This window comes from Condylura cristata, unplaced genomic scaffold (genome assembly GCF_000260355.1).
Source record: "Condylura cristata isolate star-nosed mole 26May11 unplaced genomic scaffold, ConCri1.0 scaffold00001, whole genome shotgun sequence".
In the NCBI taxonomy this organism is placed as follows: Eukaryota; Metazoa; Chordata; class Mammalia; order Eulipotyphla; family Talpidae; genus Condylura; species Condylura cristata.
The window spans coordinates 77,116,367-77,132,587 of record NW_004567102.1 but is presented as its reverse complement, the minus strand read 5'-3'; the positions used below and the strand labels follow the sequence as shown (position 1 = coordinate 77,132,587).

The 16,221-nt window shown below is 40.0% G+C and overlaps 1 protein-coding gene across 1 annotated transcript in view; it reads left to right on the top strand.

The window, feature by feature from the left end:
- Nucleotides 1-16,221, top strand: part of EPM2A (epilepsy, progressive myoclonus type 2A, Lafora disease (laforin)) — an 81,877-nt gene that overhangs the window by 10,516 nt on the left and 55,140 nt on the right. Inside the window, exon 2 of the mRNA XM_004674134.2 lies at nt 5-110. Within this exon, the coding sequence (XP_004674191.1) occupies nt 5-110 (106 nt within the window). The remainder of the gene's footprint in view (nt 1-4; nt 111-16,221) is intronic.

Below are 16,221 nucleotides of genomic sequence, written 5' to 3'. Positions count from 1 at the left end.
GGAGCTGGCGACCGAGGGGGCGGCGCAGGACGGGGCGGAGCCGGGCCGCGTGGACACCTTCTGGTACAAGTTCCTGAAGCGGGAGCCGGGAGGAGAGCTCGCCTGGGAAGGTACTGGGCGCCCCCGGAACCCGCCAGCCGGGCTCAGATTCGCTTGGGCCGCCCGCTAGTAGGTCGGGCTCTTGCCGGCTGCTTGTCCAGTCTCCTGGGCTGACCTTGCGCTTCTGGCCAAACTTGACTCCTGCTCACGGATCCCTGGATGTAGGCTCTTTGAGCCTCCCAGTGCTTCCCAACCTGGTGTTGTGTTTCCGGGGCTGCACCCTGAGTGTCCTCCCTGCTCGAGGCCCCTGGCAGTGACACTTTCCATCCACCCCATGGTTTTTACTCCTTAACTCAAGGGTTTTTTGTGCCCTGGTTTTCTGGCCCCTGTTAACTGCAAATACCCTTGGGTGTACAGTTTATTCGACGATCAAAGTCAGGATTCAGGCCCAGGAAGCAGCAGTCCAGCAGAATGTACTCCGTGAGAGTCAGTCCCCTAAACCAAGTTTGAGTTTTGTTTATTTAGGTAGGCACAGCGAGGCATTGCTATTAAGAATAATTATTCTTGACAGGTGGGCTTCTGCTTCTAAGTTGTTGTGACAATTTAAGGACAGGAACAGGGATGCAGGATGTAATCTCTGCCTTTGACTAAATGCCCTGCAGAACAGGTCTTTATCTGGCCCCTGGGACTTCAGTGAGTGTGGAGACTGGCTTTACCCCCAGGCAGTGGGCTTCTGCAGACAGGATGGAGCCTGAAGATGGCTGCTCAGGGGTGGGGCCTACAGACACTTTTACACTCTGTTCCTTCACACCCTTCCCTAAAAAATGATCTAACCAGTGAAGCCAGCCTCTTTGCTACACGTGGACTGCAACGAGCTAACCACTGTGCTTTTAATAAATTAATTTATTATTATTTTTTACTTCTCAGATTTGAACATGAGCTAATGGAAAGACATTGTTTTTGTTCGGATTTTTCTAAATCCAATCTTATCTAATTGGCAATTGAAGCCTGGTTTGATTTCTTAAAATACTGAAACAATACATGCTGGTTGTAAAAATAAAATCAGATAAATAAGCAAAGTAAAAGCTGTGTCGCCCTATGCACTACAGTGCCCAAAGTTGTGGTATGGCCTGAGTCACAGACACTGTTGACTTTTGCCTTGACCTTTAACCTGGCACTTTAGTTAATTGTGTCACATTCCTTAGAGCATATTTTGCTTAATGCTTAACAGGATATTTTGTTCCTTCTGAGGATGCTGATGACATCAGTGCATGATGAACATCCGCAGGTCATTTTTTAAAAAAGACATATTTATGCATACAGGAACTGGGGTACAGATCAGAGGTGCAGGGGGTGAGAGTGTCACCAGAGACAGAGTGGGGAGCAGAGCAGGCAGATGTACTGAATTGCACTGCTGAGGGGAGCAGCTGGGAGACAGGAGAGGTCTGCTGAGCCATGTGGGTCAGCTCCCAGCATGGGGTAGAGACCCTGTTGCCCTGTGACTGCAGATAGTTTTATAGTGCTGAGATTTAACCCCTTGCACCGCCAGGAAGGGCCCCATTGGCAGGTCATGGTACACAGAAAAGAGCTATTCCAGGAAGGTCATTGATCATGCTGTGCTGACTGCCCCTGGCAGTAGGGGCTCTCCCAGACCTGAGCATGAAGAGACCACCCCTACCCCCTTTACTTCCTTGCATTCTGTACCTTCCTTTACTCACCACTCCACAAGGTGATTTCTTTAGCATACTAACTGCTGCCATCTGCCATGGTGTTGCCCTCAATAAAAGGCAGCTTTCGTGGAAACAGTTTCATGGGTCAGAGTCTGGTTTTCTGAGCTTTGAGCAATATTCCCATATAGCAGTACACCTAGTTAGATTGGTAACAGTGCATGTGTGTGAATCCTCTGTATCAAAAAATATATAGTCGTTCTATATCTTGCTTTTTCTTGCTTAGTAATATATGATGGGAACCTCGTCAGGGAACCATACCCCAAGGTAGATTTGTTTTGTTTTTCAAATGGCAACACAATGATTAGCATCTACCAAGGTGCATTTAAGGTTACTTTTCTTTTTCTCTACTATAAAAGCCATGACTTAATGGAAAACCATCTATACCTACCTTTGAGCATTGTGGAGTATTTCTGTAGAGTAGATTTTGAAAAGTGAAACTGTTCATTCAAAGTGTAGCCATATTTTACAATTCAGTGAGAACTGCCAAATTATACCCTGAAAAGGTTATGCCAATGTAAGCTCCTGCCAATGAGGTGTGAATTTAGACTGCCCTTTCTTTAAATGAAATATGGGTGGATTGGAGTGTGTATGACTCAATAGTTGTTTAAAGCTGTAGAAATGAATATCTCTTTAGATGTTTTATGACAAAGATGGATCATTTAGTCCAAAATGATGTGGAAAAAAAGAATCGGCAAAGAAGAGGATTCTGGAATAGGTTATACATATTTTCCTTTCTCCTATTCTTTGTACCTGGCTGGTAGCATTTATTGTCCCTTTGTATTACCATTTTTCTTTTGCAGGATACTATATTACCAATTATATGATACCTATTTTTGTAATACAGTAATATCTGATATTTTTTTACAAAAACTAAAATGGTTAACAGTAGAGGTCTTCTCTTTCCCCAGTTACCCTCCTCTATTTTTTGTTTTCTGCCCTTTTAAAAATTCTTAATATTTGCTTATATTGCTATTTCTCAGTGTATCAGCCATAACTTTTCTGTTTTTCTCAATTACCATATAAATTACATATTGATTTATGGATGAAATTATATTACATACACTATTTGATATGGAACATTTCCTATTAAAATTAGGCCATATCTTTTGATAGTTGCTATATACTATATATATGCTATATATTTTATAATTATTTATAAAATTAAATATCATATATTCTATAAAGTATAATTGAAGTTCTCTCAAATTCATTATATCATTCCTCCTGGTAAAGTGACAAAAGCACAGTCACTTACCCATGGGGTGAGCTACTTAGTATATTGTTTTCCTGAATAGAGTTGCCTCTCAATTATTTTTAGCTCCAATTCTGTTAGGTGGGTTCACAGATATCCCAGGATCTGTTCTGCCTCTATCGCCAGCCCTTAGCCCACACTAAGACCTTTTCCAGGGGAATCCTTCTCTGCTGTGTGTGGAATACTCATTTCCTGTTGGGGATGGGTGAGATGGAGGTAGATGTGTTGTAATTTGTTTGTTTGTTAGGGCTCCTCTTAACAGTTGTTTTTTTCCAAAGTCCTCCCTAACTACTGCCTTATTCTTTTTCATAGCACCTTTCCTTCCTTTATTCCTCTCATTACAATAAAAAATTTTTTTTAGTTGTATTTGCTTGGACTTTTGGATTGCAAGTAATAGAAACTGAGTGTGAATTGTTTTTTTTTTAAAGATTTTTTTTATTATTTATTCATACAGAACTGGGGTACAGGCCAGAGATGCAGAGGGTGAGAGGCTTCACCAGAGACAGAGTGGGGAGCAGAACAGGCAGATCGACGAAGTACACTGCTGAGGGGAGCAGCGGGCGGGTCAGGAGAGGTCTGCCACACCATGTGGTCACCTCCGGGGCAGGCGGGGATCGAACTCATGCGGAAGTGGCTTTAGTTTCTCAGTGCTGTGCTTTAACTCTCTGCGCCACCAGGGAGGGCCGTGAATTGTTTTTAACTTATATAACCTAACTGAAAAAAAGCTCTCCAAGAGCTGTGTCTTTCCCCCTAGGGTTTGTTTTGTTCGTGTATTCTCTTAAGCTAACTGACTCCTCAGGGAATTCCAGGTTTATCTATTGTACTTAAAGTCAGAGAAGCCGAACTGCGAGCCTAGTTAGAAAAATTTGGGGGAAACACCATGCTTGAGCCATCATTCTTGCCAAGGAGGTACATGTACAATAATGAAAAATCTTGGCACTGGAGGGGGTCACTTCCTCCCCCAAAAGTATATACTTCTTCAGAAGCAGTTAGAAAGCATCAGGCCTCAAGTTAGCAGAAAATAGCACAGACAATGATTAAACCAACAAGAGTAACCTTTCGGCTATAAAAGGTTTATAGGTAGGTGTATGGGTCTCCGCTTACAGTGCCAGGATGTTAAGTGAGATGCCACTGCAATTTATTGCCCTCAAGGCAGTGAAATGGCTGCCGGTTCTAACCATCACATTTGCCTTCTGTGGAGTAAGGGAGGAGAGAGGAGGGAGAAGTGTCAGCTGTGAGTCTTTTCTTTGACCTAGAAAACAAAAAACCTTTACTCTGAGCACATACACATGCTCATATTTTTTTTCCATGCTTAGAACTGACAAAAGTTACCGTGCTGGACTACCTCTAGTGCAGAAGACATTGGGAATGTGACTGGGATTATGTTTGAATCTATAGAATGAGTTCAGAAGAGTTGACATATTGTTAATATTGAGACTTTCAACTTTTATACATGGAATATGCTTTCCATTTAATTAGATCTTATTTGAGTTTTTTCATTCATTGTTTTCATCTGTAAAGCGTGTCACTATTTTGTTAGATTAAGAGCTCCTGTGACTCAGTCAGGAGTCACATAGCCTACTCTGATTTAGAGTTAAACAGAAGGGGTTTAGATTTACACAAAAGGGGTTTTTTGAATACCACTTTAAAGTGTCTATCTGATTTTTAATGTTTAAATTTCAATTGTGTATCTCTGGTATGTAGGGAAGAATTTGATTTTTGTATCTATTTGGTTTTGGATACTGTACATAGTAGGTTTACATTGTTTAAACAATATTTGGTGATTAGATTTGAGTTCTAAGGTTTATAAGGGCAGACCTGTAGCCCTATTGTAGAGCTAGGTGAGCTCCACCACCAAGCTCTGACCTTTCTTATTCGTCACTGAATGGTCTACATAGCAAGTAAGATCTTATCATTCCCTCTGGCTGAAACTACACTGTTTCTAGGTCCCTGTGAACTGTCAATTCTTTGACTTATAATTTTCAGAAATTCTTATTTATTTTTTTAGATTTATTTATTTATTCGTACAGAACTGGGGTACAGGCCAGAGATGCGGAGGGTGAGAGGATTCACCAGAAACAGAGTGGGGAGCAGAATAGGCAGATCGACGAATACACTGCTGAGGGGAGCAGCGGGTGGGTCAGGAGAGGTCTGCCTCGCCATGTGGTCGCCTCCGGGGCAGGCGGGAATCGAACTCCTGCAGAGGTGGCTTTAGTTTTTCAGTGCAATGCTTTAACCCGCTGCGCCACCAGGGAGGGCCCAGAAATTCTTATTTTTTAAAAAAGATTTATTTTTTTATTTACTGATGCATACAGGAGTTGGGTGCAGGCAGGGTGTGGGTTAGGGGTGAGAGGATTCACCAGAGACAGAGTGGGGAGCAGAATAGGCAGATCTCCTGAAATATACCACTGAGGGAAGCAGTGGGCAGACAGGAGTCTGCTGCGCCATGTGGGTCAGCTGTCAGGTTGGTGAGAGCATTTGTGCTGCAGTGGCTGCAGGTAGCTTCAGAGCACCGAAACTTAACCCCTCATGCCACCAGAGAGGCCCCAGAAATTGTTCTCACTTTTTGCCATCTTTTGTTGTCTGTCTGTCAAATTCCACCTTATGAATTCATAGGTCGGGATGTAGCCAAAGAGGTTGGGAGACCTTAGTGCTGGTCTATACACCTTTTATCAGCATGGTTTTCTCATCGGGGCTTTGGTTCTCAAACTTGTAATATTTTTTTATTCTTTCCAAATTTGGATTTTTGTTTCCTTAATCACTGAGATCATTGGGCTGGATTTTGGGTCAATCCAGTTTCATGGTCCAAAAATTTCCTCCAGACACAAGTAGAGGGATTCACTTTGCACACATTGTTTGATTTCCTTCTCAAAAGGATTACAGTCCTGTGGTGGCTTTTATTCAGTATCTAACAGCAGTTGTTTTATATATTTTGACATTTTCCTAGTTATTGTTTTTATAAGAAGAAACCTATTTTTCCAGCATATTTTGGTTGAATAACAGTTCCTGATTTTGTTGTTTAATATATTTCTAATATATATATATATATATATATATATATATATAAAGGTTTATTTATTTATTCATATAGAACTGGGGTTTAATATATTTCTAATATATATATATATATATATATAAAGGTTTATTTATTTATTCATATAGAACTGGGGTACAGGCCAGAGATGCGGAGGGTGAGAAGATTCACCAGAGACAGTGGGGAGCAGAACAGGCAGATCAACGAAGTACACTGCTGAGGGGAGCAGCGGGGGTCAGGAGAGGTCTGCCACGCCGTGTGGTCACCTCCGGGGCAGGCGGGAATCGAACTCATGCGGAAGTGGCTTAAGCTTCTCAGTGCTGTGCTTTAACCCGCTGCGCCACCAGGGAGGGCCTATTTCTAATATTTTTATGTATATGTGTTTATATGAGTATGTGCACATATGTATATATGTTAGACTGTAGTTTAACCTATTTTCTTCTTATTAGAATTAGATTATTTTCTCTGGGAGTGTCTGTTTTATTATAACCTCTTATTATTTTGCCCCCACTCAGCAACACACCGGATCAGACTTCATAGTCTCTAAAAGTTAGAATTCTAAAGTCAAAGTGTTGTCAGAATTGGTTTCTTCAGAGGGCTGTGAGGGAAGCAGTTGCTGTAGACCCCCCTTGGCTTGTAGCTGGCCGTGATCTCTCTGCATCTGCACATCATCTTCCCTGTCTGCATCTCTGTTCAAATTTCCTTTTATAAGGGCACCAATTGTATTGGATTAGGGTCCACCCTAAAGATCTCATTTTAACTTGATTGCTGTTATCAAAGCCATTTTTTGAAATAAGTCAGCTGGGAACTTAGGACTTCAGTATATTTATTTGGGGAACATAAGTCAACCTATAACAAATAGTACATCTTCTTTAACATTTCATTTATCAAGTGGTTCTTAACCTCCTAAATTATTAAAGAGGCTATCGGTTGTCTCTGGGTGGAAAAATTTGCCCTATACCTATTTCACTATGGTCTAATCCACTATTAATAGCTAAAAGACATCTATTGGGATGACAGTGCAATATGGTAGTAGGAATAATAAGTGTTTTGAATAGGATGAAACCCAGATTGGACCCCCTGACTTTGCCTGATTGACCATACTATTACATCCCACACAAAGGGTTGCTTTATGGCCACATTTGATTTTTGGGAAAGACTAATTTATAAACTAAAACAAATTAGAAGCTATAACTTTATGATAGACATTAATTTACAGCACTTGAATTACACGTGTCTTTCCATTTTTACTAAGGTGAGTTTTATTGATCTTATTGACAGTATGTATTCATAGTGGAAACAGTTTGATGCACTATTGAACGAGTCCATACACTGACCCCAAAATAACCAGTATTGTCAATGTTCTACACCATAATACAGTGTCCAGAGTAACCCACATTACTCATTTTTAAAAGATTATCTGTCTGTCTGTCTGTCTGTCTGTCTATCTGTCCATCTATGCATACAGACCTGGGGTACAGGCCAGAGGTGCGGAAGTGGTGAGAGGATTCATCAGAGACAGAGTGGGGAGCAGAACAGGCAGATTGATGAAGTACACGGATTAACAGGCAAGACAGGAGAGGTCTGCCACTCCATGTGTATCACCTCGGGCTGGGAATCGAACTTACGCTGAAGCAGCTGCGGCTTGCCTGCAGTGCAGCATCCTAACCCGTTAGGACATTACTCATTTCTAATTGTGTTTCTACTCAGACTGTCCTTTGCCTTGTGAAGATTGGGATTGGGTTGGAGGGTACTTGGAAAATTACTGCATAAAATAAAACCGACATTTCAGTCAGATTTTGTGAATACAGTGCACTCTTTAATTGGATAAACTTTGAGCAGAAGAAAATTCCTGTTTTTCATTCAGTATGGGAATGAATGTTTTAAGTACATCATTATACTTTTAAGTGTTATAAGTATATAACTACATTTTAAGTAAGCATTATACTTTAAGTGAGTGTTGTAAGTACAGAACTGTACTTACTACACTCAAATGAGAAAGGGCTATACATAGGAGGACTTGGTTGACAGTTAGATAACACTCAACGAGTAGTTATGAATCCATAAGTACACAGAATATTGAAGAGTGATGTATGACATAATTAAGGAAGAAAGAAATGTTCATTTTGACAACAGTTTATTGTTGTTGAATGAAAAATTCTAACTACAATTACAATAAATAAAATGTTACTGTCTCTTGATCAGCTGAAATTATCCCAAGAAATCTCATCTATGTTGAGCTGTAACATCGTTAAACTAAACCTCTTTGCTTGATGATGGAAAGAATTTAAGTGGATAAACTAAGCTCATACATGGCTGGGCTCACTTGGCTAGAAAGCAGATGTCATGATCTAACACTTTTCCTACCATACCACATCCATCACTTCTAGCACCTATTACGTACTCTGAGCTCTGAGACCATAGGGATGAGAAGGAACTGATGGTAGCAGTGTAAAATTCATGATACTCTTGTATCATCAGTGAGAAGGGACTTGTTAGAGAAAATGGGGGAAAGAGTAGACAGATGCATTGACACAATTCCACGTGGTTCTTTCTCTTAGTCCCTCTCTCTGCCTCTTTTTCTTCAGGACATTCATTTAGTTGGCTGTTTCAGCCAAAACAATCCTAAGTTTGGAGGACATTATCAAAAGGTGTTTTAATAAAAATGGAATGCACTTTCTTTCCCACAGCTGGAACCATAATCAAAACAAATTATGCCAGACTAAAATAATCCAAGCTTAAATACTTCTGCAATTTCTCATTCCATCTCTTCCAGCACCTGACCCTCCATTATTTGCAAGAATTAATGGGAACCTAAATGAAAGTGCTTGTAGCTTTCAGATGACTTGCTCATGTCCCTTCAAGACAGAATGAAGTTCTAGCTTTAGGGAAAATTAAAAACATGTTGTATGTTTACACGGAGAGGAGGAAGGGAAAAGAGCTGTAGAGTGTTTTTTCTCCAAAGGTGGTAAGGCCACACTATAATCTTGAAAATGCTATTCAATAAATTGAATAAGACATTAGTTTAAACTAGTAGAGCATATTTTATAAAGTGTTTAGGGAAACAAAATGCATATTGTAGATATGTTTCATGAAGTAAAGATAATTCTCATGAGTGTGCGGGAGGTAAGAATGAATGAGGAAAACTTTTATGAATTGGAATCATAGAACGCCACAGAATGGGTAGATGAATAAGAGAGAGAATGTGGAAAGAGTAGAGAAAGAGGTGGCTGGGCTGGCAGGTCAGGCCTGATTACCCTGGGTCTCCAGTAGGTGTGAGACATGATTCTACATACTGGTACCAGCCTTGGTACCAGGGCTTCCGTAGGAGTAAGCTCATTACATGTCCTATTATTTCTAGAACCATCATTAGTTTGTAGCTGAAAGGTTTCCTGTATTCTGCTGTTGCTGGGCTGTGGCCAGGGACTTAGCTCTGGAGCAGAGTCTATAGACACTGGAGTGGAAAGCTTAGCATTTTCAAGTCCATGACCTTCTTGTTTTTAAATGTTAAATTATAATGTCACATTAACATAGAGTTCTAGCCTGAATTTTCACCAATTAAGCCATATAGAATCAGAGGAATGATTATTGGTTACCATGAAATAATTTCTTTTTCAGTTCAATTGAAAAAGACTACATTACTTCCAAGAGCAAAGGGAATTTTTATCATCCCTTTGACTGTTATTGCCAAAATTTCTGCACATGGTATTTGCAGATTTTAGAGAGCATTTATATCTTTAGGAAAAGTTATCATTACATTTTAATTCGTGTATTTTATCATAAATTACTAATACTAACTTCATCTTTAATCAAAATCTATAAAAATCTATTTGATCAGCTATCCACAACAGTTCCAGAAAGTTCAGACTCCCACACATGAAAAGTATATGAGGGTTCTGATACTGTTTCCATGATCTTAAATTCTGAGCTATTCTAATATAATCTGAATTCTGAGGTTGTACAAATTTTGAATGAAGTACAAAAAGCATTGGTTTAAAGTGTTGCTTTGGCACTTACAATTTCAGAGTAATTATGTGGAGGAATATAAATGAACTTCTTTTTTTGCAAATGAACGTAATTGCTTTGTATTAAACTATTGATAAGATTTTCTTATTGGCTTATTTATGTTTATTATTTCTTGATCATAGCTCACATTTTACTAGTAATAAAATAGTACACAAAATTAGTTAGAAAAATACTTTATCTGTGTATACCTTTTGCACAGACTTTGTTCTTTACTGATCTAAAAGATTTAGAAATTTGGATAATAAATTTTCACTTGCTAGTGTTGTCTGTTAATTGTGTTTGAAGAGGTTTTATTATTTCTCAGAGAGATGTACTTAGAATTCATTAGTGAATCAATCTAATTAGGTGTGAGAAACATAGAGCAATGTAATGCAAATCAAACTTAAAAAAAGAAACACTTCTAGTCAGCTATTACAAAAGGGGAAATAAAGGCCATGGAAATAAAAATGTATTAATTTCATTAAAATTCAAATTTTAGTATTGCTTAAAACCTTACTTTTGTAAATAACCTTTAAGATATGATGCCTTTGTTTTTCCCTCCCTCAATCGGGGAAAATAGAACTTTGAAAATCAGAATCAATATTTGATTCATTTATTTAACAAATAATTTTAAGGCTCAGCCATTGATTTGGAATTATGATAGGTGCTGGCATATAGAGATGAAAAACTCACAGCCTTTGGATTTTAACAGATTTATAATCTAGCTGAAATAAAAATGGTCATAATCCAGTAAGAACTCGAGTGAATGGCTGGAAATGTGTGTGCAGCATAGTAGGGATGAGGCGGTCTCAGAGGAAACTTGGAAAGGGAAGAGAGGCTGGCAAATCTTTAGAAAGGGTACTGTGTTTTTTTTTTTAAGTTTTATTTATTTATGCATACATGCACTGGGGTTTAGGCCAGAGGTGCAAAGGGTAAAAGGACTCACCAGAGACAGAATGGGCAGCATAACAGACAGATCTCATGAAACACCCTGCGAGGGAGCAGCAGGTGAGACAGGAGAGGTCTGCTGCGCCATGTGGGTCACCTCCCTGGGTGGGGATCAAACCCGTGCTGCAGTGGCTGCAGATAGCTTCATAGTGCTGCACTTTAACCACTTGTACCACCACGGAGGGCCCAAGGGCATAGTATTTGGTATTTAAACAAATGGAAGAATCTTCTTTTATTTATTTCTGTAAATTAGGGGATTAAAAACAACACAATTATTCTAAAAAAAAAAAAAAACAAAACTGTGACATGAATCCAATAGGAAATTCATACACTGACTTAGCTCTATGAGCAATAGGTGGTTTTATTTATTTATTTATTTATGTAATAATATAACAGTTTATTTTTACATCATTTTGTACATTTTTTAAAAATCTCAGTTGTAATCTCCGTGGGTTTCCCGTCACCGAGTCACCCGTGTGCCATCACCATACCATAATCCCGTGCACTTCCCTCCCTACCCCCCCCCGTTTTTGATCCCATTCCCCACTCCGTGACAGGTAGTTTTTTTGTTTTTTAAAGATTTATTTATTCGTACAGAACTGGGGTACAGGCCAGAGATGCGGAGGGTGAGAGGATTCACCAGAGACAGAGTGGGGAGCAGAACAGGCAGATCGACGAAGTACACTGCTGAGGGGAGCAGCGGGCGGGTCAGGAGAGGTCTGCCACGCCATGTGGTCACCTCCGGGCCAGGCGGGAATCGAACTCATGCGGAGGCGGCTTTAGCTTCTCAGTGCAGTGCCTTAACCCGCTGCGCCACCAGGGAGGGCCCATGACAGGTAGTTTTATTAAAGTCATTATTGAAGCCAGGGCCTGGCTGCCTATTGCTTCAAAGTCAGCAATCAAGAATCAAGAGTTGGTGGGAAGAAATTGGGTGTCATTAGGAGTCAGCAACCCAAGGACACGGCACACGGCACTCTCAGTCCATCATCAAGATTAAGGAAGGGAGTGAATTTATACAGGTTCTGGGGACCAGGGTTAAGACCACTGGCGAGACTCACCTCCTTACTCCCCCCTTTTTCTGGTTTTTATCCTTCTGCCTGTGAGACAGTTTGGTTCCACAGCACCTCAGAGGCCTTCTACCTGAGCTTTGTGTCCCTTTCTCTGTGTAATCCTTCATCCACACGGCTACCAAAATTCTCCCTTTAAAAACAGGACATCACATGCATGATTGAAAATCCTTTGATGATTTCTCATTTCCTATTAAATAAGTCTAAACTTCTTAGTATGACCTTTCAGGTCTGGCCATCATAAACTTTTGCCTGTACTTCTGTCGTTCTCTGAAAGCCACCAAGTCTCAGCCACCTTGACTCTTATTTCCCCCCAACTTTCCTGCAACTCTTTTAGTATATGTCTTTGAAAACAAATCTGCAGAACCATGGCAGCCTGAGCTCTGCAGTGAAACTTGTACATTTCAGCCATGCTTCACATTATGATGGGGTGCTTCTGAGAAATGAGTCATTAGCCAATTTTGTCATTGTGTGAAAGTAATAGAGCCAAGAGTAAATTCAGTATTGTCGTTGAGTCCAGCCTTTTCTTTCAACATTGCAACAGAATTTTGGTTTTGGTTGTGATCATTATGGTGCTCAGCAGGATACAGCTCCCTATCTTGTCTTCAATCTGGGTCATTAGAAGTTTCTTCATGTTTAATATAGGCTCTTCTCAATTTTTTGTTAGTCTTACTATTATCAGTGGAGCAGATTCTCTCAACAGCTCTATTGCTTGTCTTGTTCTTTAACATAGTAGCTCTAGTGAAAGAGGATGTGGCTGGTTTGATAGCAGTAACCATCAGAGTTTCCATTTTTGTAGTCCTTAGTCACTTTTAATTTTGTTTTTATGTCAGCCTTTCATTGTGATCTCTTATTGGCAAAATTAGAAGTGGATTTCATATGCTTAGGAGGATGATGAACAAAGATTAACTCACAAAGCTTAGGAGGATGACACAGAGGAAACATAAGGGAAAACAATGCTCTGAAGAGATGCTGTATATACAGTCACAGGAGCACAAAATTCAGCCACATTATAATGGCTTCAGCTTCACAAGACAATGGGAATTTTGTGGACCACTGTTGCATATGTGGGTACCGGAATGCCATTACATGGCATATGCTTTGGTGTAATAATACACCATTTGCTTTGGTGTAATAATTTGTAAAAAAAAATCCAAGGTGGCTTCTTCAAATAGTTTGTTATACAATTCTTAAGCACACAAATTATTGCATAATACAGAATTATTTAATGCACCTGAAAATACATAATCACACACAACACACACAGAGATAAACACATCTCTTTGGAGATGTGGACATAGGGGCCCCGTATCTTAATCTCTCTGTGGGGTGTCTGCCAGGGTCCATTACAGCATGGGAGGTAAGATTCTGGAAACTGCCTAGTCTGTCTATTGATTTGACATAGTGTGAAGTCTTTCATTAGAGCTTCTGGTCAGACTTAACCTTCTACCATTAGCAAAACTAAGAAACAATTATGCACCCCTTTAGCTGGAGTTATAAAAATAGCATGTGGTTTAATGCACTCACATTTTTGGTTATCTTTATGATAGGTGCAAATGCTGACTCTTATCCCCACTCACCCATGGGTTTTGTGTACAGGTATATTTACATGTGCAAAGAAATGCTGGATGGTGGGTCCTAGTTGTAATTCATGCACCCCTACCTCCACCACCACCTGGCTAAAGACTTGTGCATTAAGCAGTGCTGCCAGCAAGTCTGATAAGATGTGTTATCTTTCACTGGACCCAGCAGCTCCTGAACTTGCACTGTTAAGTGATGGGTTTGCAACTGGCAGATTCATGATTCATGTTTATAAATGTTCTAAATGCCTTTTCTCCAAGTGTCTAATACATACTCGTTTTTATCTCTGGGATAAGAAGCCTTACCATTTCAAGTCCTCTAGCCTTCTGTGGTAACCTTTTCTATTAATTCTTAGTAAAATTGCTAAATTTCCGTCCCACATACCAAGGGATCTGATCTCTTTCCTCTAACTACCCAGAATCACTTTTCCTATGTAAAAGTTGGGGTGTGGCAGACTATCAGCCTTTCCTAACATCCGCATCCTCTCCTCATGGAGGAATGTCCTTTACTCTATGGAGGAAGTGTGTCTTTATTACCTGGTTTGTTTTGGCCAATGGCATACAAGAGGAAGTGTGTGTCACTTCCTGTTGTTTTGCCTCATTCTCTTTTTTCTCTGCCAAGAGGTTATGATCGGCAATCTGAAAAGAGTCTTGACCCCAAGAATGAACTCCACGTGGGCTCATTCATGTGACTGACAATTTGGGCTTGTTTGTTATCATTCAGGACCTAAAACAATGCCTGGCATTTGTCAGGTGTTCATGAATACTGCATTCACCTAAATGCCACACTCTTGTGGGTGCCTCAAAATGGAATATTTATACATTTTTGTCTTCTCATCTTCAGTGTATTTTTGGGCTGGTGAGTTTGTAACACAGAATAGAGAGGCAACATTATCTTAAAGCCACAGGTTTTCTTAAAAAAAAAAAATGAGGAAAAATAGTAGTGGAATTAAAATAGACAGGTAAATGATATAGGACATAAGAATTTTTTTTTTAAAGTTCACTGAGTGTTACACTTTTATTTTAGACTTATTATTTATACATATAAGAGCTGGGGTACAGGCCAGAGGTACCGGGGATGTTAGGAGTCACCAGAGACTGAGTGGGGAGCAGAACATGCAAATGTACTGAAATACACTGCTGAGGGGAGCAGCGGGCAGGTCAGGAGTGGTCTGTCACACCATGTGGGTCACTTCCCTGGCTGGGGATCAAACTTGTGCTTCAGTGGCTGTGATAGCTTCATACTGCTGTGGTTTAATCCATTGTGCCACCAGGGAGGGCCCAAGAAACAAAAATTTTTAAGGGAAAAATAGAGTCTTCCACAGTTTTCATGACAGTGGGGTATTGCTTCCAGCTGTTCTCCCATGACTCCTTGGAAATGTTTGAGAGGCCTTGGTAATTCTCTGGGACCAGGGTAGCAGTGTCACGGAGCCTTAGAGGAGATACGTGGTGTGGCTTGCTGTGGACGGTCCGCCAGCCACCGTGGGTTCCAGAGCTTGTTTTGTAAATAAGTAGGAGTGGACTTCCGTCAAGTCATTTAAAGTACTAGTAGCTCAGACTCAGGAAAAAAATGTACTTGTCCTTCTGCTCTCTGTCTCACTGGATTTTTGAGGAATAATACAGATGGAAAGTACTTTGAAAATGACTAAGCTCAACTGTTCCAATTACAAGGTGATACACAAGTCTTTCCATCTTTATGAGTCTGAAGATTTTGTTTGTATTATAATTCCACTGGGTGGCAGTATTTCCCTTGTACTCTAGTTTTACAGTTTCTACATAGACTCATAGAAAATAATTAATCAACACCATCTCATTCTTTCCCACATATCTCTTTCCTCTTTCCCATCCTGTGCATTCCTTCATTCCCTGGCCCATTCTGAGAAACTATTCATATTCACTTCCAAAAGATCTAAGGACATAATGTGTGGACAGTCTGCTTAGATTTTGCAATTTAGCTAGAACTTCTGCATTGTTTAGAAAGAAGTCTTAGATACCTTAATTATGCTTAGATATGAGAATTATTTTGATAAAATAAAATCAGTTGAATCACCTGTACAAATCTTGTCACTGGCTTTTCTTGGTGAATTTTTTAGAATAAACTCACATACACATTTTTAATAACTACTGCTTATTTTTTCATAAGTATCATGAGATTATAAAGCTGTTATACTGAATCTCTTGATATCTAACATATATTGGAGAAATACCTTATCAAGTTCATATCTATTTGCTTTGAGTCAGAATTTCTTAAAGAAATAATTTAATAAGATGAGTTAAAAAAGAGAAGTACAGGCCCTCCCTGGTGGTGCACTGGGTTAAAGCGCCTTACTAAGAATGGAAAGCTACTTCCGCATGAGTTCGATCCCCGCCTGCCCCAGAGCTGACCCACATGGCACGGCAGACCTCTCCTGACCTGCCCGCTGTTCCCCTCAGCAGTGTACTTCGTTGATCTGCCTGTTCTGTTCCCCACTCTGTCTCTGGTGAATCCTGTCACCGCCCCTGCACCTCTGGCATGTATCCCACTTTCTGTATGCACAAATAAACAAATCTTTAAATCTTTAAAAAA